The sequence below is a fragment of the Salmo salar genome, chromosome 13 (assembly GCF_965601325.2).
Source record: "Salmo salar chromosome 13, fSalSal1, whole genome shotgun sequence".
NCBI classification, from domain to species: domain Eukaryota; kingdom Metazoa; phylum Chordata; class Actinopteri; order Salmoniformes; family Salmonidae; genus Salmo; species Salmo salar.
The window spans coordinates 34,431,253-34,453,325 of record NC_138303.1 but is presented as its reverse complement, the minus strand read 5'-3'; the positions used below and the strand labels follow the sequence as shown (position 1 = coordinate 34,453,325).

Genomic DNA, 22,073 nt, shown 5'->3' with positions numbered 1-22,073 from the left:
TACCAGTAAACTTTGATTTGTGTCAGATGTCTTAGAAGTTCTGTTCTCACCACTCATCCTTCTAATGTTCCTTCCCGCTGTGTTTCAGGTATATAAGTGTGTGGTGAAGACCTGTTCCCAGACGTTCCAGAAGCTGGATCTGTTCCTGGAGCACATCCGGACGCACCAGGAGCAGCTCACCTACCGCTGCCACCTGTGTGGCAAGGTGTTCCCCTCGCTGTTTGAGCTGGGGGTGCACCAGTACTCCCACTGCTTCTGTCCCCAGCAGAACCCACGCAAGGAGACTACTTTCTATAGGTCAGCTTCACCATCTCCACTCTTTTAATTAGGCCATCCTAATGCTTACAAAGTTCAGTCAGTGGGTTTGTTTAAAACATTTTTATTTTCAGTGTGATCACAACTTCTCTCTGTGTTTTATGACCTTTTAGTTTGACCCCATGGTGAGTGATTTCACAAGTGTTTCTATCACACTCAGGTGCATGAAATGCCAAAGCCGGTACGCCACACAAGAGGCCTTGGAGCAGCATTTATTAACTGCCTCCCATAACTTCCCCTGCCCACATTGCCAAAAGGTATGGTCTAGAAAAAATTGTCATTCACTGCTAGGTTAGCATCTACTTTCCATGCAGTTAGACTCTAAAGAATGCTTTTCATTTTGTCAGGTTTTTCCTTGTGAGAGGTATTTCCGACGACACCTGCCCACACATGGTATCGGAGGGAGGTTCAAATGTCAGATATGTAAAAAGTTCTTCAAAACCGAGCACTACCTCAAACTGCACACTCGTATCCACTCAGGTGAGGCATGCAGACACATTAGGCCATGATGTAGATAACTTTCACTCGATTTTCTCTGCTGTGCTTATGGCAACACTGTCATTTCATTGCAGGAGAAAAGCCATACAAATGTTCAGTTTGTGAGGCCATGTTCAACAGGAAGGACAAGGTGAAGAGGCACATGCTCATTCATGAGCCCTTTAAGAAATACAAATGTCCATTTAGGTAAGTGAGACTTCTGTTCCAACAGGTCATAAGTGAGGCTATTTGGAAAGCTGAGCCACAAAGGATTCCAACACAAGCTGGGGATAACTTTGACGTCAATGTAACTAAGCTCTGCTTTATTTATTGGTGTATTCAAAGCATTGTTTTGTTCTTTCAGGACACATGTTGGCTGCACTAAAGAGTTTAACAGACCAGACAAGCTGAAGGCACACATATTGTCTCATTCTGGTGAGTGTTTCCTGTCTGTTGTTGTAAATGATTAATAGTCACAGCTGTAGACATAAACCTTGTTGCAGGTCTTGACAGCCATTTTAAAGTTAGGGTTCAAAACAATAGAGCCATACCCTTTTCTGTCATCCCAAGGTATTAAGCCCTATAAATGTGGGTACTGCCAGAAAGCTTTCAGCAGACGAGCCCACATGCTGGAGCACCAACGCTCGCACACAGACAACTATCGTTTCCGCTGTGCCACCTGCAACAAGGGCTTCACGCGACAGAAGTACTACAGAGACCACAAGTGCCCCGTGGCTGCAGCGGAGAAGGACGGGGCGGAGAAGAGAGTGAAGAGGCAGGGACACAGGGAGGGGAACCAGGAGTCGGAACATAGCAGGGAAGAGGTGGATGAAAGGGAGGAAGAAGAGAGGATTGTGGACCCTCAGGCAGTGGAGGATCAGTTGGAGGGAGGAGAGGCAGAGCAGGAGGAACACTTTGGAGACTGCTGAGTGACACTGGCTGTTTCCAGCAGAGCACCCATGTTTAGAGACAATGGATTGTGGCCTGAGTTACATTCAAGCCAAATCTTGATATTGTCCTGAGACTACCTCTGCATGTGGAAGGGATTTGAATCTCACCATATCCCTCCAATTAAAGTGTTTATGTTTTATATTAAAACATTGAAGCTTGGCACTTTTTCCTGTTAATGATTGTTATTCAGAACAGTGAGTTGCCTCATCCGTGACCAGACAACAGGTGATAATGTTTTCATCCTTATGAAAGCACTTTCAGTTTAAAAGGTATTTTTTCACCTGCCACATGTACAGTCAATCCATTGTGGACATTCCTGACTATCCTAGGTACTGATTCTATTTTGTGAAACATTTTATGTAATGTATGAATCTTAAGGCATGCACTTGATGTTTATTGAATAAATTAAGCTGCATCTATTCAAAATGGATAGCCATGACTTTAAGCAGTTTCACTCTACATGATTGGGACATTGTTTTCATTTGACACATCCAAAGGAAACCCGTCTTAAACTTAAATGTACATAAATCAAAACAGCATTTCACCATAAACCCCTTTTTATAAAAGGAAATTCATTTGTTATTAACAATTTACAACATGGTTTCATATACAGGGATAGCAGTTACGTTGCATAAGGATACATCTGGAGACAAAAATAAAAAGGAGCTGGCTTTTTATTTACACATTTACTTCCCTGGGATTTCCATTCATAATCTTCCAGGGAAAAAAAGATGTATTCCATTGCTTTTGCCACAGCCAGAAAAACATCTCCCATTAATATAAAAATCGATAAATTCGTATGCTAAAAATCTCCCAGACTATTAAAAGCTACATGTATATCTAGTCTCCAATGTGGTTAAATCTCATATCACCGAAGACAAACATTTCACACTTCTCATTCCCCAGAATACTTAAAAATAAAATAATCATTTGATCATGTCACAATGCCCTATAAAACTAGGGCCATAGTAGATCCATGTACTCTTGTACCATAAATATAGGGGCCAATATTGTCCCTTGCAATATTTTATTGATTCACAGATAAATGCTAAGGAGCTTTGAACAGAAGGACTGTTCTATTTTGAAGCATGTGCAGTGCAACTTCTGGATCTGGCCATTGCCTGATCAGAGGTCTTCATTTTCCTCAAAGTCAGCGTTAGGATTGTCAGAAATAGTGGTGGGTCAATCAAAAGATGATGGGACCGATGCTTTGATATCCCTGTCCCATATATAATGTTATTGAGGGTGGGTTTCCAGCGTTCATGCATGATGTGGGGGACATTCTGAGAGAAGGGAGCAGCTTACTGTTGTGGATCGATACCCTCAAATATTCTTCCAGTATTTCAGAGCAAGTTTTCTCCCTTCAACAGCACGCAGTGTTTCCCCTAGGATTTGTTTCAGCAGAGGTGGCAGAGTTTGCAGGGGGGTGGTGGTGGTGAATGGAGTCTTCCTGGGGCTTACACCTATACAGCCACATCATTTTTAATTTTTTTTTAAATGCAGGAGGTAGCGTCGGTGCGCCACTGCTAAATGCATATAGGGGAAACACTGGCAAGCACACACAAAAACACGCTGGTCTTCAAGAGGCTCCCTGACAAATGAAGACCACACTCTATCTATTGATCCGTTGCTGGATCACTCCTGCCCAAAGCCCTCAGTCTCTTCAATCGCAAACATCAATTTCTCCTTCAGCTGCTCATAGCTTTTGTAAGGAGGCAGATCCAATCGATTGAAGCTAGAGAAGGGGAAAATAGAGGCAGGTTAGATATCTGTCGAGTGAAGCCTTTACTCTGTTCTAACCTTGACTCTTCCATACAGTACTCACCAGGTGTGACTTCTGGGTAGCCAGTTCTCCTTTCCCACCTTCTCGATGCAGAACTTCTGAGGGCCATTGCTCCCTACAAAAACAAATATGTAAGTCACTAACCCATCTACTTAGAAGTAAAAATAGCAAAATGTTATATTTCATGAACTTTTACCCTTACAGGTTAAATTCCTTACCCAATAGGTCAGCAAAGCCTCCGACAGGAAGGCGGCAGGTGCCTGTAACGAACTGGAGGAGCCTCATCCGCTTCTCATTGTCCATCTCTTTGATGAGCTGGAAGGCAAGTCCAAGAGAGTACAGTATGTTCATAGATGTTCTTTGTTGCATGAATGTAATGATACTGAGGAGATGTGGCACTTGACTGTAGCTCTGGTGAGGAGAGATTTGTAACACTGACCTGCCAGAACCAGAGGACCTGCTTGCTGCTGCGTGCATAGTGTCTGTAGATGGTGTTCCTCTGCCAGTCTGCCAGGTCGATCTCCTGCATCCCACACAGCATGACCTGCAGGAAGTTGACAAGTAACAATTGGCTCACTGGTACATGTGAGTTGGAACAACAGCTGTCATCTTTACCAGAGTGAACCTGGTGTAAATAAGTAGGCCAAACTAAGACTAGTACCTCAAGTTCTTTGGCATCAAAGTACTGCAGGTACTGCTGTGGGAGGACCTCGTTGAAGCCCTCAAAGAAGGCCTGGGTCTGCTCCTCCACACCTCTGGACAACCTCCACTCTGCTACAAGCCTGGGACAGAAACACAGACCATCAAGGCACCACACACCAGGAGGGGAGGGGGGGGCAATATGCTGAGACAGACCTGATATACTCCTCCTTGTTCTCCTCAGTGACCAGGACCTCTCCTCCGTCCGGCTTGAGCTCATGAGTGGTGATTTCACCCAGAATCTCTTTGTCCACAGAGAAGTACATCTCCAGGCCACACTCCTCAATGTCGTTCTCCCTGAAGTGCACAACAGATGACAAAGACACGTATCAGTGACCCAAAATGGAAAACTAATGTTATCAAGAAAAATGGGGCCATGAAATGAAGTGTTCATTACAGCCACCAAAACATTAAACAAACAATATTTATTTTTAGTACAGCTTCCTCAGAAGACTCACTTAATCCAGATGAGAGAATTGTAGAATTCTGGGTCAATGGACTCTAGATCTTTCAGTGCCCATGGCTTGTTCAGCATGCGCTTGTAGAACGGTAGCGAAAAGCCTGTGTCAATGAACTTCCCATGGAAAAGAGCCTGCGAAAAGAGATCAGGAGGTTAACATTTAAAAATACAGAACTGCATCAGCAGATCTTTGCATTCGCAAATGTCACATTGCAGTTGAAAAACAGTGACTAAAAATAATCACCATGGCGATGAAGCGTCCGATGAATTTGAAGTACTTGAGGTGATCAGGGTTGATGTTGGAGGCAGGGTTGATCTGTAAGCAGTAGTTGTCCTTCCCAGCATACTCAAACAGGCAATACATGGGGTTCAGCACCTCGTGAGACAGCAGGAAGAACCACTCCCTACAAAGAGAGAAATATATATTTCATAACACAAAACCTCTCTGCAAGGATCTAGTTAACACCACACTTCATAACTGGGTCAAATATCAACTTGAAGACAAACAAACACTTATCTATGATGTTTTAAAAGGTAATTCAAGTAGCTGAACCTTAGACCAGGGGGCACAGAAGGTTCCTTCACCACTACAATAACTTCGGTGGCGTCTCCTCAGAGGACCATTTCATAAAAAAAGTGAAACAAAGATGCACTATGCAGAAATCGCTCCGCCATTTTCTGGTTGCTAAAATTCTAAAAAAAGTTGACTTAATTTCAGTTTGTGTGACAAAACAAGTATAGTGTAGAGCTTTCAAACTCAACTCTGGACCACGAAGCCATTTCCACTGCGTTTTTTCATTGTTCCTCTCTAATCAGGGACTAATTTAGACCTGGGATACCAGGTGTGTGCAATTAATGATCACATGAACAGAAATACAGCAGCTCCGGACCTCGTAGGGTAAGAGTTGAGTACCCCTGGTGTAGAGAATAATTAAACAGCTGTGAAATATCTTTTCGCATAACAAAAAATGTTGTATTTTCAGCTGTTTGAAGCTGGTGTACAAAACCGAAAGTAAGACGCAAAAACAAACCTTCAAAACGGGAAGCATAGAAATAGCACACAGAACAGATCTACTGCTTCTTAGACATGTTTTCAATGAGAATTACAGATCTATAACTAACTTCTGTGAATTTTGTCAGGTTGCCCAACAAGTTACATATTGCAGCTTTAAAAAGTAATTTTTTAGATAAAAAAGATACTAAATATATTCATGTCACCACATAACTGATTAAAACACAGTTCTGCAATGGTCTACAGTAGCCTCAACAGCAGTAGGGTAGCACCATGGTTTAGCCAGTGCTACCCCTGGGTACATTGACTTCAATACAAAACCTAAGAGGCTCATGGTTCTCACCCCCGTCTATAGACTTACACAGTAATTATGACGACTTCCGGAGGACATCCCCCAACCTATCAGAGCTCTTGCAGCATGAACTGACATGTCCATCGAATCAAAGGATCAGAGAATTAATCTAGTACTGAAAGCATAAGCTACAGCTAGCTAGCACTGAAGTGCATAACATGTGAAAAAAAAAAAGAGAATAGTGGAACAGTTTTGAACAAATTCATTTCTTAAAAAGTTAACAGCAGAGAGAATTTGTAGTGTTAGATTTTTAGTTGCACTTTCAGTTACGCTAGCTAATGCAGCTAATTTTGCCTACTCAACAACCTGACTCAAACAGAAAGGAATGATATTCATGTTAGCTAGCTGGCTACGGCTATCCAACACTTCCAATTCAAGGTAAGCTTTCGGTTTTATACTGTAAATGTGCAAAACTGCTTGCTGTATGAACACTACTGCGTGATAGTAAACCCACAATCCAAGTGTACAAACACATTAGCTACTAGAACTATGTTGACAGCAAATACGGTGACATCGATGTAGGTTGTGTGTAACGGTTATTGTATGAAGGTTTGGCTTGGAGAGTTCTTTTTTTGCCTGGTCACAGACAGCTATTGTGTTGTGCACTGAAGTCCACAAGCGAAGGGAAAATGTTTTAATGGCTGCTATGAAAGGGAACTGTGGGTGCGGGTGATCAGGGGTGTATTCATTCCGCCAATTCTGTTTCAAAACATTTCTTAAAGAAGCAAATGGAACAAAAAGTGGATGGACTAGGGCTGTTACGGTGACCGTATTACCGCCACACCAGCGGTCACGAGTCATGACGGCAGTCATATTCCACGTGACTTATAAGTCACGTTAATTAGGCTTCTCCAAGCTCTGATGGTCATTAGTATCCAACCAAACTTGCTAACTGCCTGGTACTCAGCACTCTATTGTCTCTCTAATCAATCTGACATCAATGAAAATGTTTCAAAAATATAATCAAACACATGAGAGCCTATGAGCTCATGTTGCGCAACATCTTAGGCTATGCATTTGCGTGAGAATTGTGATGGCCTCTTAAAAAGAGGAAGATCCCATCAGCTCTCTATAGTCTAGGCCTACTATATTTATTTCTCAACTTTCCTAATATTAAGCACATTGCTTCTCTTTACAACAGGAGTATAGCCCACCTGGCAGGCATGCAAATGAACCCTGCCCGTTTCGAGACAGATGCATGATAATGATCCATTCTAAATTAAAACAAATTTCACACATATACTAAATAATATATGTAAAGACAAGACTAAACAAGAATAGTCTGATGGGTGACAATATTAGCCTATCACTTGTTAATTATATTATCATTTGTGAATGATGCCCAGCTTGTTTTGCAGTAAGGAAAGAAACAGCGCAAACCTTTTCAAAATCATAGTCGCACACCTCATGTAGCCTAGCCCATTGGCTTATATGTTTTGATAAGGTTTGTATCACAACAAGTGGCCAAATAACTTCTTAAAATGAAGCACATTAATTCGCTTTACAATGGGTGTAGAGCCTAACTGGCATACACAGTTTGTGAGTTTCAAGATTAGAGAAGATAATTTCCCCCATAAAAATGCACTTTTATATTAAAAGCATTACATGCATAATTGCATTTGCGGTCACTTTTGAGAATGGTGTTTTCCCGCTAACTGATTGTATTTTAGAACAGTCACACCTATAGCCTACTGCCATGTGCGCATTGCTGTGCTTATAATGTGAAGAAATAACCTAATAGTTTATCGACATTTTAAGCTAAACATTCTGATTGATTGTGTCTGCCTCATTGCTTGAAAAAGTTTTTGGGATGCTAATGGTTGTATTAATTTCGGAACTATCGCATCCCACAACTGTCCCAGACTATGTTTGGAATATTTATTTCTCACACAGAATAGGTCAACTTTCGTGCTATAGGGGACAGTAGACTGACATAGGCTAGTGCTTCTGCTGTTCGTTAGGCCTACTCATCTTGTTGAACAGGTCTTCCAATAACTTCAATATGCGCCTCGGAATTGGATAAGGACGTACGCAGTTGCCTCCCCGATGTGTCCATCTTCACTTGTAGCCTGTGAGAAAGACCCGACCACGTGACGGCATTGGCTAATAAGAATTGAGCGACAGTATCTGAGAGAGCCATATGAGTGAGAGGTGCTTCGGCGCACGCAGTCGGGAGAAAGGAATTAGAATATATTCAGCCCAAGGGCACAACAGCCACAAAAGGCATGGATTTTTTTTAGGGGACACTACAGCCACACAAAGCAGATGCCGCCGTGAAACTCGAGGCATTATTAAGTAACTCTAAATTAAGCATATAGGAGGACCCGTTTCTTTGTTAACCGCTCAACACAGAATAGCCGCATGTGTACACTCCCTCAAATCGTTTAGAGGAATAAAATAGAAAGGATATTTTCTCCATGTTCAATTGTATTCTTCAAACTATAAAATAATGCCACAGAATTCTAAGAAAACCTTGTCTGCTAAATGAACTAGTGAAACCCACAGCCATATGGCATAGCCAGATCAGGGCCTAACATAAGGACAACTCAAGAGTCTGCTTTTCTGTTCCTCTGAAATAGACTACATTTTCTTCATATGTTTCTTTAGACCCTTCCAAAATAAATAATGGATTTATTGTGATTGTGTAGTAGGCTATATAACATGGATTCATTTGACTTTTAAAATGTAGATAGTTTGTAGTCTGCATCAGTGTGTGGAAGCCAGAAGATAAATATGTTTGTTAAGTAACGGTCGATTACCATGAGACCAGCAGTTATTTGCTTGGCAATCACCGTCACCATGATTACTCCAGTTTGTCTCTCTACCTGTGCACTGTCATTGTAAACTTGAATTCGTAGGTTATAGCAACGTCATGATGGGTATAAGGAAAATCTAGTATCATGTAGTAGCCTAAGCCTATCACTGTTACATTGAACTGGGTGAATGGAATATGAATGAGACAGTCATCCAATATGCTGTAATAGAAATAAGGCCATGCTCATAAAAAAATTAAAAAAGTCCTAACCTAATCTTAAACGACACGGAACGCCACTGAATGACTTATTATTTATTGGGGTGCAATAACTGCATGGGAGCACTTGAAAAGAGTACATTATAACTTTACCTTGCCACCCCTCCATAATCAAGACCTTCTTCCCCAGGGAATATGATCCATAGTCTCCTGCGGAGGTCCTGTGCATTGAAGCTCATTATCTACAATGGAAAGTGAAATTAATATAGACAACATAGGTCAGTGTCAACATGCTCATTTGGGAGGATGTTTACTCACTTGTTGGAACGAGTCCTCAAACAGGGTTTTGCGGGTGACAGTGATCTTGATGTGCTGAGGCATTGACAATTGCTGGACAAGAAGAAGAGGAAATCATAAGTGATTTTGAAGCATGTGATCGATCCCCCCCCCAAACGCGTCAACAAAAATAGCGGGTCATCATTTTCATTTAATTATGTTACTGTGCGTTGGAATTCATGTTGTTCTGTTGACCATATAAACAATGTCACCGTTTAACCACTCAAACTCAGAAGGCATGAGACCTACCTGGCACCAGAATCTGAAATACTGGACTTTGGCTTTAAAGTCTCGAACGTAAGTTATCTGGGGCCCATTTTCACTGTTGGAGAGAGAGAGAGAGAAGGAAAAGGCACATTCAGTCACGCATCATGGACCAAATACTGAATCAACTTTGTCAGATTACATGGCTTTTACTATAGTGTATTAGAACTACACAAGAATGTCAAACCATAGACCCCAGACAGTCAGAAAATGTTGTTTTCACTACTCTGTGCAGACTAAACTGATCATGATAAATGTTTAAGCCAAAGCAGGCTACAGGTGAGACGTCTGAAACAGCATTCCTGTGAAAGGCACCAAACAGGTTATTCCTGTTAGTTGGGGAATAGAGCACAGCCAGAGCATAGTCACTGTTAAACAGAGAGCAGTCATGTTGACAGTACACCAATATCGTCACTCAGGTGTGGCTCAGAATACTGAAAGATACACAGACAGTATATTATCTGTTCAGCCCATATTAGTCACCCTAATTTGACGTTTTGGGTACAAAAAGAAAGCGTTATTATTAGCAACAGTTCCATCACTGGAGTCAAACTAGTGCCTATGAAACAGACCCGTGTTTGCTACATAGAGCCTGGTTTTAGTCTAAAATGATGTTTAGTCAGAGAGGTAGTCTGATAAGTGACTGTAAAGTTGGGACGTACAGTGAGGATTTTCCAGTGCGAGGGTCGATGTACGTAGTGGCTCTCCTGTTGTGGTCCACAAAGTATGGGATGCCGTCGACTGTAAACCTCATCTCCCAGCCCTCTGGAAGAGGCTTCTCATTCAGCAGCCTGAGGGAGAGGGAGTGTCAACATAATACAGGGACATACAGTAGGATACAGATCTACACAATTCCAGTGTATGGGCATGTGGAGAGTACTAGATCCAGGGGCCGCGCTAATCTTACCCTGTTCTAGATGTTACAGGCTAGCACCCACTGATGTTAAAAGTAGCTGTTAGGATACATCTGTACTAAGAGTAGTACAGATTAACTTCTCACCCCTGAGTGCGAGGGTCCTCCCACTGTGTAGTCCGTGTGGTGTGTTGAACAAAGTACACTCTCCCGTTGCTGTCAGTTCTTTTCTCTGAGAATGTAAATGGGATGAAACAGAACAGTAAAATCATCAATTCATTCAAAAGTCTAAAAAACAGATTCATCTGTGACCTTTTCATGTGAGATGTGAGGTAGTGAGTGAGATCTTACCCCATCCATGTGGAAGCGGGCCCAGGGGATCAAACTGCTTATTCTCAGTGGCTGGAACCTGGTCCTGGAGCTTCAGTGCACAAGATAAAGATAATAATTACCAAACAAAGTTAAAAATCAACTGATAAAGAGTGGTTAAATATCCCCAACTGAAAAAAGACAAACTGTTTACAGCCCAAGATGTAAAACAGAGTTAAGAGAAGCAAAAAAAAAAAAAAAAAAAATCAAATAAAGATGATTATATTGTCACATACACCAGATAAGTGCAGTGAACCTTTCCGGTTACTGGCCAAACTCTCTAACCGCTAGGTTAACTGCATGGACCATCTTAGAGAGAAGCTGATAAGGCTGACACCCAAATACTATAAAAGATTGTGTGGGCACTACACTAAGGCCCAATTAAGTACATTTCAGAGTTATAATATAATTTTCCTACAACAGCTCTGTATGGCTTGCCAGCTAGCTAAATAAAGCGAGGGGTGAGGTAAACTGTCCCTCTAGTTCCTTTGTTCCAAATAGACTTCCTGTAATTACCCAATCCATTTGAAGGCATTATCATTTCACACAGTGCAAATAGCAGCTGACTGAGGTAGTTAGCACAATGACTGGAAGTCTATGGATACCCATAGACTTCGTCATTGCAATAATGCTAGTCAGCATTGGCTTGCGAAACTCTCTTACTTCCTTCATACTGGACACACTGGACATAAAAATTGTATCCACGAGTTCATCTGACTCTGGGGAATTAAAGGGCCTCATTGCCAAAATCTCAAAGTATCCCATTAAACTCATCACCTGTTGAGTGTTTCACACCGGTTCAGTACTGTTATTGTAGGAGCTGAGCACTTGGTTTGACCAGTCAGAGTTCCCACTTACCCCATTCACTCCAAATATGAAGCGCTGGTTGAACTGCTGCATGGCACCCTGTAGCTGGTTGCGTTGGTGCTGCCACTGTTCATAGTTCCGCACCGTCTCCATAGTGGGCCGTTGCCATGTGGTAGTTCTGGTGATGTGGTCTACAAAGTAGACCCTGCCCATGGGGTCCACTCGCCGCTCCCACCTACATACAGGGCAAAGAGGAACAGGGGAGACTATATAAAGAGCTTTGGCATTTAGTATCCTCTAGTAACAGACACACTATTCTCTGCTTGTCTTGTGAACTGGTGTAAATACGTGGATTGGAAAAAGACACAGGATATGTAAGGGGGGAGTTACCCAGAAGGTAGAGGCTCAGGCCGCTCCCATGCCGTTCTCTTTTCCACATGATCTACGAAATACAGCCTTCCGTTCTGATCCACCCTCTGCTCCCATCTTCACAGGTACATGTGATTCAAAGAAAATTAAAACATTTACAACATCAGTCAGCCAACTACAAAATTAAAAAAATTAAAGTCAAGGCAGGTAGGGTAGAGTTAAATTATAAAAATTATGAGACTATGTAACCCTGGAGCAATAACAATAGATCATTGCAGTCATGACAACAGCCAAAGCCACATTCTAATCTCTTGAGTTTAACAAAGCATAACAGTAAGATGATCCTGAGGGTGGAGTTGTATTGACACCACAAACTGATTAACAGTGTGTTTCTGCCTACCAGATCACCATGGACGGTTTGACCCTTACCCAGGTGGCAATGGGCCTGCGGCGACAGCGGGGGCTCTGGGGGGGCCTGGGGTTACACTGTCTGCTTGGCTGGCTGCTATTGCTTGGCTCTGGTCGTGTGTAGGGGGTGGAGCGTTGGGGTCTGGTACTGCAGGTGCAGTTGTACTGACTGGGGTCTCTGAGCTGGGGCCATCGCTTTCTTCAGTTGGAATGGATCCATTAGAGGATGCTGCTGTGAACCAGTGAATGAGAAAAGAAAATTGAGTGAGTTTGAGAAAACAAAACCACCTAGTCATTTTCCGCCATTATCTGACAAACACTTTAATTGTGGACTTATAAAGCAAAATATTATACCAATAAATCCCCAGGAGCATTGCTGTTGGTCTTAAGATGGGTTATGAGTTTGACCGCCTCACCTGGAGAGGAGGTTGGTCTGCGCGGGGTGGGTGGAGGGGGTCGGGAGGGCCTGGGGGGGCGTAGAGGATTACCCCTGGAGCCCCCTGCTGACAGAGCGGGAGACCCTTTGCAAGACCCTGTGCCATTCACTGTGACCGCACAACCATTTGGGGAAGCTCTGTGCTCCAAACCATCCACTGAAGGAGAGCTGTCTCTACTCCGCCTGCCACAATATCAACTATTAACTTTGGAGCACTGACAAGACAGTGTCCATATACAAATATAAGCAAGAGTATCATTACCACAGTAACCATGAATAATATGCTTACTTCACATCATCCCCGTTCTGTTGCGATTCTCCATTCGATGTACCTGAGATCCAGAAACACAGAGTTGGGAACTGGATGTACTGAGGGGAAGCTGGAGCTTATTTTCTGGGCAGGATGGGAAAACCATAGCTCTCCTTACAAATCAATACAGATAACACTGTGGATAACATCACACAGAGCAGACTCACTTTGGGTGTTAGCCTCGGCAGCAGAGGCAAACATCTCTGGGTCCACTTGCATGCCATCCAGACAGACAGACAGGTCCCCCACGACATCAGTCTGGTCTCTGTCTGCACTCAGCTGCAGCGTCTGCACCACCTCAGAGACTGGGGGGGAAAAAACATGGAACAAAAGCATTGGTTATGTAACAAAAGCCCTCATTCCACTCAGCTCCTCGCCTGTCAAAAGCAGTTATCAGCCCTTTGAATCATCCTTATCTGCCACTTTACACCAGGACTCGAACGAGTTTGGGACATGAGGGACAGTACTGCATGGATAGTACACCACAAAGACTATGACCAATGTTTCTCTTTGTCATCACCTTCAACAAACTAGTGGATGGAAACAGTAATGAGAGAGAATCCCCGTAAAAGGCAAGAAGACCAACCAATCAAAATAGAGGAGTTCTGTTAGCAAATATACAGCCATAAGAAACAGAGTAATTATCCTACTTCAAACCAAAGTTATTATTTAGCAGCTCGCTAAGAAGGACTTGCGCCCCCCCCCCCTTAGCCGACGTGAGTAAAACATTTAAACGTGTTAACCCTCGCAAGGCTGCTGACCCAGACGGCATCCCTAGCCACATCCTCAAGAGTATGTGCAGACCAGCTGGCTGGTGTGTTTACGGACATATTCAATCGCTCCCTATCCCAGTCTGTTGTCCCCACTTGCTTCAAGATGTTCACCATTGTTCCTGTAACCAAGAGAGCAAAGGAAACTGAACTAAATGACTATCACCCCACAGCATTCACTTCTGTCATCATGAAGTGCTTTCGAGAGACTAGTCAAAGACCATATCATCTCTACCTTACCTGCCACCCTAGACCCACTTCAGTTTGCTTACTGCCGCAATATGTCCACAGACGACCCAATCGCCGCCACACTGCCCTATCCCATCTGGACAAAAGGAATATCTAAAGAATGCTGTTCATTGACTACAGCTCAGCATTCAACACCATAGTACCCTCCAAGCTCATTATCAAGCTGGAGGCCCTGGGTCTCAACCCCGCCCTGTGCAATTGGGTCTTGGACTTTGACGGGCCACCCCCAGGTGGTGAATGTAGGAAACAACATCTCCACTTCGCTGACCCTCAACACTGGGGTCCCACAAGGGTGCGTGCTCAGCTCTCTCCTGTGCTTCCTGTTCACCCACGACTGCGTGGCCATGCACGCCTCCAACTCAATCATCAAGTTTGCAGACAACAACAGTAGTGGGCTTGATTACCAATAACGACGAGACGGCCTACAGGGAGGAGGTGAGGGCCCTCGGAGTGTGGTGTCAGGAAAATAACCTCACACTCAACGTCAACAAAACAAAGGAGATGATCGTGGACTTCAGTAAACAGCAGAGGGAGCACCCCCCTATCCACATCGAAGGGATAGCATTGGAGAAGGTGGAAAGTTTTAAGTTCCTTGGCATACACATCACAGACAAACTGAAATGGTCCACCCACATCCAGAAGGCCAGGTCAGTACAAGTGCATCAAAGCTGGGACCAAGAGACTGAAAAACAGCTTCTATCTCAAGACCATCAGACTGCTAAACAGCAATCACTAACTCAGAGCCTGCTGCCTACATTGAGACCAATCAATGGCCACTTTAATAAATGGATCACTAATCACTTTAAACAAAGCCACTTTAAATAATGGCACTTAATGCTTACATATCTTACATTACTCAGATCACATGTATATACTGTATTTTATACCATCTATTGCACCTTGCCTATGTCGCTCGGCCACCGCTCATTCATATAGTTAGTTATATGTACATATTCTCTTTCACCCCTTTAGATGTGTGTGTATTAGGTAGTTGTTGGGGAATTGTTAGATTACTTGTTAGATATTACTGCACTGTCAGAACTAGAAGCACAAGCATTTTGCTACACTCGCATTAACATCTGCTAACCATGTGTATGTGACCAATAACATTTGATTTGAAAATTGGCAGTGGACTGAATTTACTCTTTATGAAGGGAAAGTGATGCCTGTGCTGTGTGTGAGAGATAACTAGCACACAGACACAGTACAGGCCTTCATCACATAGCCAAGCAAGGTATGCATAACATGATACAAGGAAGGAACTCACTTTTCATGTCGTTGGCTTTGAGTGTTTCGCTGACCTCCAGAGTTGCCATGCCTAACAATATGTCCGACTTCAAGGTCTGGTGACTCCATACTCGGAAGATTAGCTTGCTAAAAGGAGTGACAATTCTATTGACAAGATGAAAGACAGACAATGACTATGAGTTAATTCACTGTAAATATAGAAGATATTGTAGGTGAGGCAATATATGAAAGTGTCTAAGATGATCGTCTATGATGAACATCTAATGTTATTTTTCTAAATTTCTTGTATTTTTTGTTGCCTTAAAGCACTTTGAAATTCTTTATGTAATGAATAGCGCTATAAAGGCTGAATATATTACTATTATGATTATTATTTCATTTGAAGAAATGTTTCAACAGTGTTAGCAGGGAGACTAGAAGCAAGTGTCCATGCCTACTATAACAGCTGCTAGTTAAATCCTGAATGCTTGCAGGAAAATACAGTTGGGGAAGCCCATCAGCTTACTACACCATAGTATGACTGCTCTGAACACACCACACCAAGACATACTGAAACAGGAGAGTGGCCCACTCTAAATTAAGAAGGGCCAGTAGAGTAAGAGTCCAGAGCTATATAATGAAGGGATTGATTGTGTGGATGTGTTGGCACTTGGCACTACTACAGGTAACTGCCAAAATAATGGAAACACTTTAGTAAATGAGGAACACAAAGTATATTGAAAGCAGGTGCTTCCACACAGGTGTGGTTCCTGAGTTAATTAAGCAATGAACGTCCCATCATGCTTAGGGTCATGTATAAAAATGCTGGACAGGCCATTATTTTGGCAACCATTGCTACGTCCCCAGGAGGTGACATCCACAGGGCACGAGTGGTCACTGAATGGTTTGATGAGAATGAAAATAATGCAAACCATATGCTATGGCCGTCTCAGTCACCAGATCTTAACCCAATTGAACACTAACGGGAGATTCTGGAGCGGTGCCCGAGACAGCGTTTTCCACCACCACCAACAAAACACCAAATGATGGAATTTCTCGTGAAAGAATGGTGTGGCATTCCTCCAATAGAGTTCCAGACACTTGTAGAAGTTATGTCAAGGTGCATTGAAGCTGTTCTGGCTCGTGGTGCCCAACATCCTATTAAGACACTATGTTGGTGTTTCCTTTATATTGGCAGTTACCTGTATATCATGAGTGGATCTTCAGTAAACCCTGTACACTTGCGTAAAGAATTTGTACTCAAATTAAGAGGAAGGTTCCTTGTTCTCAACACTGACTGTCACCAAGAACACAACGACAACTTACACTGTGAGCGGCTGCTTCCATTTGGGACTGTGGGTGTTGTTGCATTTCTCTGTCTTTTTGGACTGTCCATCAACGGCCACTTCAACATATGGACTGGGGCCAAACCAATTCTTCCTGTTTTCTTTCAGTTTTGCTGACAGCACTGAGGGGATGTAAAAAGTGTTGTCAATTAGGGCAGAGCTAGAAGTTAGACTGTCTGGTAGGAGTTAGTTTGATAGTACTTCGGGTCAATTCTGTTTTTATGAGGGTAGACAAAATAAACAGTCCACACCCTTAAAAACATAATTTACTATGGACTAAAACCTTATACTACAATACAAAACATGGCTATGCAACGGACTTTAATACAAAAAAAAAAAGGGAAATATAAAATCAGACACTATACGTGCATCCTAATTCTCCAAATGTCACCTTTTAATTTCCATTCTGAAGAAATCCAAAATATGACACGAATAGACTACGTATTATGAAAATTACAGAGATCATGAACAAACCCATAATTTGCAGTTGTGCCTTCATGGGGTAGCCATTCCCAGGGCCTGGTTTAGCAATGCTGGAGGCCATGACATAGGGCTGGCTACCTGCAACAAACACACATTCAGTAAACCATTCAGTCAATGGCCCAAAGCACATTCTGTACAATTCCAAAATAACTTCTACTTCTAGAAATTATATTTTTATTCAATGCATTGTGACAAATGCTTTACAATGTTATAGACAGAGGACTATCTTTACAGGCGTAATGGAACAAGAACATAAAATATCATGGTCAGCATTACATAAGTTAACCACCCAGCGACTAAAACATATTGACCTCTTTTGAATGGTAATAAAATGATATTGCTATAAAGCACAAAAGATTATTCTGGTACCAGGCATTATCCGACTAGTCCTCGCTACAAGATCAGAGTCTGGGTGTCCAACTTATCCAGCTGAGTTAAGAAAAAATTAAAATGGATGAATAAATAATTAATATACAAAACAGTAACTAGATGTGTGATTGATACTATGATTCCTAACAACAAATAACTCTGCAGTCTGGGTTTACTTACACCTATTGACATCTACAGAGAATTCGAGCAGTATTCAGACCACGTCCCCTTTTCCAAAAAATTTTACGTTACAGCCTTATTCTAAAATGTTTTTTCCCCCTCAATCTACACACAATACCCAATAATGACAAAGTGAAAACATTTTTTTTTTTAAATGTTCGCAAATGTATTAAAAATAAAAAACAGAAACATCTTATTTACATAAGTATTCAGACCCTTTGCTATGAAACTAGAAATTGAGCTCAGGTGCATCCCGCTTCCACTGATCATCTTTGAGGTGTTTCTACAACTTGATTAGAGTCCACAAAAAATGTAAAAATGTCTGCAGCATTGAAGGTCCATTGTCTGCAGCATTGAAGGTCCCCAAGAACAACGTGTTCTCCATCAATTTTAAATGGAAGTTTTTAACCACCAAGACTCTTCCTAGAGCTGGCCCCCAACAAAACTGAGCAATCGGGGGAGAAGGGCCTTGGTCATGGAGGTGACCAAGAACCTGATGGTCACTGACAGAGCTCCAGAATTCCTCTGTGAAAATGGGAAAACCTTCCAGATGGACAACCATCTTATGCAGCACATCCCCAAATCAGGCCTTTATGGTAGAGTGGCCAGAGGGAAGCCACTCCTCAGTAAAAGGTACATGACAGCCCACTTGGAGTTGGCAAAAGTCACCTAAAGGACTCTCAGACCATGAGAAACAAGATTCTCTGGTCTGATGAAACAGAGATTGAACCCTGACCTGAATGCCAAGCATCACGTCTGGAGAATACCTGGCACCATCTCTACGGTGAAGCATGGTGGTGGCAGCATCATGCTGTGGTGATGTTTTTCAGCGCCAGGGACTGGGAGACTAGACAGGATCGAGGGAAAGATGAACAGAGCAAAGTACAGAGAGATCCTTGATGAAAACCTGCTCCAGAGCACTCAGGACCTCAGACTGGGGCGAAGGTTCACCTTCCAACAGGACAACGACCCTAAGCACACAGCCAAGACAACACAGGAGTGGCTTCAGGACAAGTCTCTGAACGTTCTTGAGTGGCCCAGCCAGAGCCTGGACTTGAAAACAATCGAACATCTCTGGAGAGACCTGAAAACAGCTGTACAACGATACTCCCCATCCAACCTGACAGAGCTTGAGAGGATCTGCAGAGAAGAATAGGAGAAACTCCCCAAATACTGGTGTGTCAGGCTTGTAGTGTCACACCCAAGAAGACTCAAGGATGTAATCACTGTCAAAGGTGCTTCAACAAAGTACCGAGTACAGAATTCTCAAATGTCTAAAAAACTGTTTTTGCTTTGTCATTATAGGGTATTGTGTGTATATTGATTAGAGGTCGACCGATTATGATTTTTCAACACGATACCGATTATTGGAGGGACAAAAAAAGCAGATACCGATTAATTGGGCGATTTTTAAATATATATTTGTAATAATGACAATTACAACAATACTGAATGAACACTTATTTTAACTTAATATAATACGTCAATAAAATCAATTTAGTCTCAAATAAATAATGAAACATGTTCAATTTGGTTCAAATAATGCAAAAACAAAGTGTTGGACAAGAAAGTAAAAGTGTAATATGTGCCATGTAAAAAAGCTAACGTTTAAGTTCCTTGCTCAGAACATATGAAAGCCGGGGGTTCCTTTTAACATGAGTGTTCAATATTCCCAGGTAAGAAGTTTTAGGTTGTAGTTATTATAGGACTCTCTCTCTATATACCATTTGTATTTCATATACCTTTGACTATTGGATGTTCTAATAGGTACTTTAGTTGTGCCAGCATAATCTCAGGAGTTGATAGGCTTGAAGTCATAAACAGCGCAATGCTTGAAGCACAGCGAAGAGATGCTGGCAAACTCAGGAAAGTGCTGTTTGAATAAATGCGTACGAGCCTGCTGCTGCCTACCACCGCTCAGTCAGAATGCTCTACCAAATCATAGACTTAATTATAATATAATAACACACAGAAATACGAGCCGTAGGTAATTAATATGGTCAAATCCGGAAACTATCATTTCGAAAACAAAACGTTTACTCTTTCAGTGAAATACGGAACCGTTCTGTATTTTATCTAACGGGTGGCATCCCTAAGTGTAAATATTGCTGTTACATTGCACAACCTTCAATGTTATGTCATAATTATGTAAAATTCTGGCAAATTAATTACGGTCTTAGTTAGGAAGAAATGGTCTTCACACAGTTCGCAACGAGCCAGGCGGCCCAAACTGCTGCATATACCCTGACTCTGCTTGCACAGAATGCAAGAGAAGTGACACAATTTCCCTAGTTAAAAGAAATTCATGTTAGCAGGCAATACTAACTAAATATGCAGGTTTAAAAATATATACTTGTGTATTGATTTTAAGAATGGCATGTGTGTTTATGGTTAGGTACACATTGGTGCGACGACAGTGCTTTTTTCGCGAATGGGCTTGTTAAAAATCACCCGTTTGGCAAAGTAGGCTTTGATTCAATGATAAATGAACAGGCACCGCATCGATTATATGCAACGCAGGACAAGCTAGATAAACTAGTAATATCATCAACCATGTGTAGTTAACTAGTGATTATGTTAAGATATAAAAAACAATCTAAGGTAAGATTAATGCTAGCTAGCACCTTACCTTGGCTCCTTGCTGCACTCGCATAACAGGTAGTCAGCCTGCCACGCAGTCTCCTCGTGGAGTGCAATGTAATCGGCCATAATCAGTGTCCAAAAATGCTGATTATCGATTGTTATGAAAACTTGAAATCAGCCCTAATTAATCGGCCATTCCGATTAATCGGTCGACCTCTAATATTGATGAGGGAAAAAACTATTGAATCCATTTTAGAATAAGTATGTAACATAACCAAATGTCAAAAAAGTCAAGGGGTCTGAATATTTTCTGAATGCACTGTATTGCTCTCTGGAAAATGCCACGAGAGAATATTAAACATGTGAAAATAGCACCAGGAAGCATAGCCTAGTCTTCTTTTCTGGTTTGTGGTTACTTCACTGTGCATAATGTATGTTTCCCCGCCTACCTCCCCTGTGCAAATGAGAGAAAGAGCTCCGGATAAACTTTCACTTTGACTGTACCCAGAGTTAATAATTTATCAGTACTGATTCTGTGGATTACAGAGAAAGGATCTGTGTGTTACTCACAGTGATGGACTGCTTTGCAAGCCAGCTAAATGACTCACAACAAGTCAGGAGCTCATCAGTTGAGACAAGGAAGAAAGATTCACCATCAGCCAATGACTGCGTTTCTGTGAAAGTGTCAGATATTCCATAAACTAATCAAAAGTGAATAACATATGCTATTACACTTACACCACAGAACTGACACAAATCTACTGATATACCCACAGGCAAGTTTCACTTTTAAAAACATGGAATGGTTACAGAGGAACATTAAAAAAGGAAGGGCTCTGAATCTGAAGAATATAACTTATAAATGCTCTATGAACTTAATACTACTGTCTTACCCATCATAACCAACAGTGCATTTGTGCGAGATTAACTACATTTACCCAGCCCCACCAATCAGCTCACAAAACAAAGTGGAAAGGTCAGGCTGGTGAAATGACAGAGTATGCAGTTATTTACACAAATGTGACCAGATGACCGCAAGAGATACCCAACTGCATCTTACTCAACAACAATATTAGGGCTGGACAGCATAAACACAGATAATGATGGCTGAAATGTGTTTTCCATCGTTAGGATTTGACGTTATCGTCAGGCGCATGACATTGGCAAAAGGCTTAGTGACGACCTGTTTGATTGACAAGGAAGGAGGCTAACGTTAACTTAGCTAGCTGAGTAGCTAGCTCTGTCTCAAAATTAGTGAAATGACAACCTTGAAACTCCAAAATCTGATAGCTAACTAAATGTTATTTACATATGCTGCATTCAACTCCGGGATGCAGAGTTTGTATTCAATATTTTTGAAACTGTGTTGTTGTTTACGTGTTAAATGTCATCTGGCAACTGATCGCAAAAAAGAAAAAAAAGCTAGCTAGCTCGTGTCATGGCTGGCTAGCCCATTGGAAGAGTGAGTTTGCAAAATATTGTGGTTGAGGACTTTCCACCTCGGTCCTTTCGCTTACCCGAATCCAAGGGCAGAAGAAGTTCAAGACGTGACGTTCCAGGCAACTTTCCCCAATATCCCTATCTGTTTTGGGTTATTTTGCGGTTTCACTTCAAGAAAGAAACTTCCACCATCTTCGTAATCGTCTCACGTGACCAAAACCATATCTATTGGAGGACGTAAATACCAGCGAGAA

At 42.0% G+C, this 22,073-nt stretch overlaps 2 protein-coding genes across 6 annotated transcripts in view; one reads left to right on the top strand and one right to left on the bottom strand.

Annotated features, from left to right (window-relative positions):
- The window catches only part of znf341 (zinc finger protein 341), an 8,146-nt gene extending 5,944 nt beyond the window's left edge, over positions 1-2,202 (top strand). Inside the window, exons 10-15 of the mRNA XM_014135469.3 lie at positions 89-297; positions 476-572; positions 663-795; positions 888-999; positions 1,157-1,227; positions 1,363-2,202. Coding sequence (XP_013990944.1) covers positions 89-297; positions 476-572; positions 663-795; positions 888-999; positions 1,157-1,227; positions 1,363-1,721 — 981 coding nt within the window. The 3' untranslated portion in view covers positions 1,722-2,202. The remainder of the gene's footprint in view (positions 1-88; positions 298-475; positions 573-662; positions 796-887; positions 1,000-1,156; positions 1,228-1,362) is intronic.
- LOC106566898 (E3 ubiquitin-protein ligase Itchy) lies at positions 2,117-22,073 on the bottom strand. Of its 5 annotated transcripts, none has more exons than XM_014135463.3 (25): positions 21,897-22,071; positions 20,950-21,053; positions 17,239-17,325; positions 16,745-16,886; positions 15,459-15,583; positions 13,340-13,477; positions 13,152-13,194; positions 12,843-13,045; positions 12,448-12,658; positions 12,040-12,135; positions 11,701-11,884; positions 10,825-10,894; positions 10,621-10,705; positions 10,283-10,411; positions 9,606-9,678; positions 9,339-9,410; positions 9,174-9,262; positions 4,930-5,089; positions 4,684-4,817; positions 4,382-4,522; positions 4,188-4,308; positions 3,966-4,070; positions 3,745-3,841; positions 3,569-3,641; positions 2,117-3,478 (listed from the first exon to the last, which is right to left on the bottom strand). In XM_014135463.3, exons 3-25 carry the CDS (start codon positions 17,306-17,308, stop codon positions 3,379-3,381), a joined length of 2,661 nt encoding a protein of 886 aa, XP_013990938.1. In that variant the 5' UTR covers positions 17,309-17,325; positions 20,950-21,053; positions 21,897-22,071; the 3' UTR covers positions 2,117-3,378. The 5 variants fall into 5 exon arrangements, with proteins under 5 accessions (XP_013990938.1, XP_013990943.1, XP_013990939.1 ...); XM_014135468.3 differs by having other exon boundaries at positions 12,448-12,655; XM_014135464.3 differs by having other exon boundaries at positions 17,239-17,321; positions 21,897-22,056.